The sequence below is a fragment of the Vigna unguiculata genome, chromosome 2, assembly GCF_004118075.2.
Source record: "Vigna unguiculata cultivar IT97K-499-35 chromosome 2, ASM411807v1, whole genome shotgun sequence".
Lineage (NCBI taxonomy): Eukaryota > Viridiplantae > Streptophyta > Magnoliopsida > Fabales > Fabaceae > Vigna > Vigna unguiculata.
In genome coordinates, this window is record NC_040280.1 from 14,267,256 (window position 1) to 14,269,617 (window position 2,362).

The 2,362-nt window shown below is 28.2% G+C and overlaps 1 protein-coding gene across 1 annotated transcript; it reads left to right on the plus strand.

Annotated features, from left to right (window-relative positions):
* Positions 1 to 1,171: 1,171 nt before the first annotated feature.
* On the plus strand, positions 1,172 to 1,705 carry LOC114174503 (VQ motif-containing protein 8, chloroplastic-like). Its single transcript, XM_028059342.1, has one exon. It carries the CDS (start codon positions 1,172 to 1,174, stop codon positions 1,703 to 1,705), a length of 534 nt encoding a protein of 177 aa, XP_027915143.1.
* Positions 1,706 to 2,362: the final 657 nt, after the last annotated feature.

Here is a 2,362-nt window from a genome sequence, read left to right on the forward strand (position 1 = left end):
TGCAATCACTTGAATTTTATTCATTATGGAAACAAAATAATATAAATTATTTCTAATATGAATATATTAGAGACTGTAATTTTAGGACATGATTTAGTGTATTGAAATCTTGTTTAAATTAATTTTAAAATTTATTTTAATCGTGTTTAATGAATACAATAGTTTTTATGTTTTTTTAAATTTTTAAATAAATTTATCTTTTAATTTAAAATTATTTTTTTAATACATTTTTCAAAAAAAAAATGTTTTTTTTTCAAATTTTATATCATCGTATATCTTTGTCTAAAGATTTTGTTTTTAAATATTTGTTAATTATTTAATTAAAGAGTTAAAATAATGTTTTTAATTTCTTCTAGTCTTTAAAATTTGTTATGTTTTTTTTAATTTATGTGAAAATATCATTTATTTAAAATTTTTAGATAATTTTGTTTTTAAATATTTACAAATTTTATTTTTTTTAACAAATAAATATATGTATTTTTAGTTTTAATTTCTTAATAAAATTAAATACTAAAATATTATTAAATAATTTTAATAATGTAAAGTTTAATTTAAGATGAGTTTAAATTGGTAATTAAAGAAATTATATATTTTTTTGAAGGATTTTGAGATGTGTTCTTCATATTGTGTCATGACATGTTATTTTTTATGTCCATGGTTATACAGCCGCGGCACACTTGTGATTGTGCTAGTTTAAATAAAAATAAGAACTGCTATTTGTTATTTGTTTTAAATATACCTAATAATTTAAAATTTGTTCTCACACGAAACAAGTTGATAATACAAAAAATATATATATATATATATATATATATATATATATATATATATATATATATATTTAAAACTAACAACAACTTTGAGAGACAGAAAGACTATTTTGAAGAACTTTTTTGCTTTATTAATATTGAAATCTCACTTCAAATTTTGACCAGAAAGGCAGAAACGCGGGATAGTAGTTGAAGTGTGTGGTCCTTAACTTTTTTTTTTTTTTTACCTTACCTCTGAGTCCACGATGCCTATATTTGACGAATAAAAAAGTGAAGTCAATGGTCAGAAACGTAGGCTAAAACATTTGTCTATATATACATTCTCATTCTCTTTCTCCTTTTCAATCTCCCCAAAACAGTTTGACAGTGTTTTGACATTGGTGCTGAACTCAAATCCTGAAATGAGAACTGCAACCACAAAGTTCGAAGCCCTTAAGGGTCAACGTCCTTCTTCATTGTCCATCAACAAATATTCCCATTTGATTCGCAAGCCTTCTTCATCATCTTCCACATCTCATCTTGCGTTGACCAAAGCCATCAGCAATAACCCCATCATCACCTACGCCGAATCACCCAAGATAATTCACACCAAGCCTCGAGATTTCATGGCTCTGGTTCAAAGGCTAACTGGCATGTCGAACTCCAATGACCATCTCGTGGATGATGCTGCGTCCTCTCAGAATTCTGGGTCTCTTTCGAGTGATGGGTCCAACAAGCGACAAGGGAATGATGAACAACAAGGGGAAGACGTTGGGGATGGTCAAAGTTGTGTTAAGGAAGAGCCTTTTGCTCGTTCTAATATGGATTTTTCGGATTTCCCTATTTTCACTCCAAATTCTGTGTTTACATATGCAACAGGTTCGCCATTTGGGTTTTTGGGTGCTTTGTTATCACCTCCGGGAATGGAATTCATGAAAGAATTGCCTGAATATTAATGGAATCAGTTAGTTAAATTTTGGATATGTTATTTTTTAGATGTACATGAGATGAATCTTCTTTTTCCAAATTGTGATTTGTGAGATGAATTCCCTACGATGAACATGTTGCTTGGTCTTTTGTTTTTACCTTTCTGGAAATTACGCATGTTAATTTAGAAAGATAAAACATGTCAATAAATCGTGTTAAATTGATGAGAATAGATACAATAATAATGACATATGAATTATATTTATGTAAAGGAATCACAACTCTTCTAATTGTAACAGTGGCAAGCACAGCTTCAATTTTCTGGCTAGGGCTATCTAACTTGTGAAAGACATTGGACCACCTTGGATTACCTGTTATATTCTGCAGCCACTTGTTTTTAGTATTTTTTTTATTAAAGGCTGCTAGTAGGTATTTTGTAAATATTATGTTTCTTTGCATTATTGATTTGTAAAACAAGGAGCATGCTCATGCTATTGCGTGAATACTATAAATTGGTCTTTCTTATTCATCATGGTTTCATATATAATTTAAATTGGTGTCTAAGAGTTCAAGCACTTAGCCTATCATGAATATATAATGCATGGATATGATATTTATTGGATATCACATGTATATGATATATTTTTTATTATTATTATTAACAATAGGGTGCTCTAATCTTTATT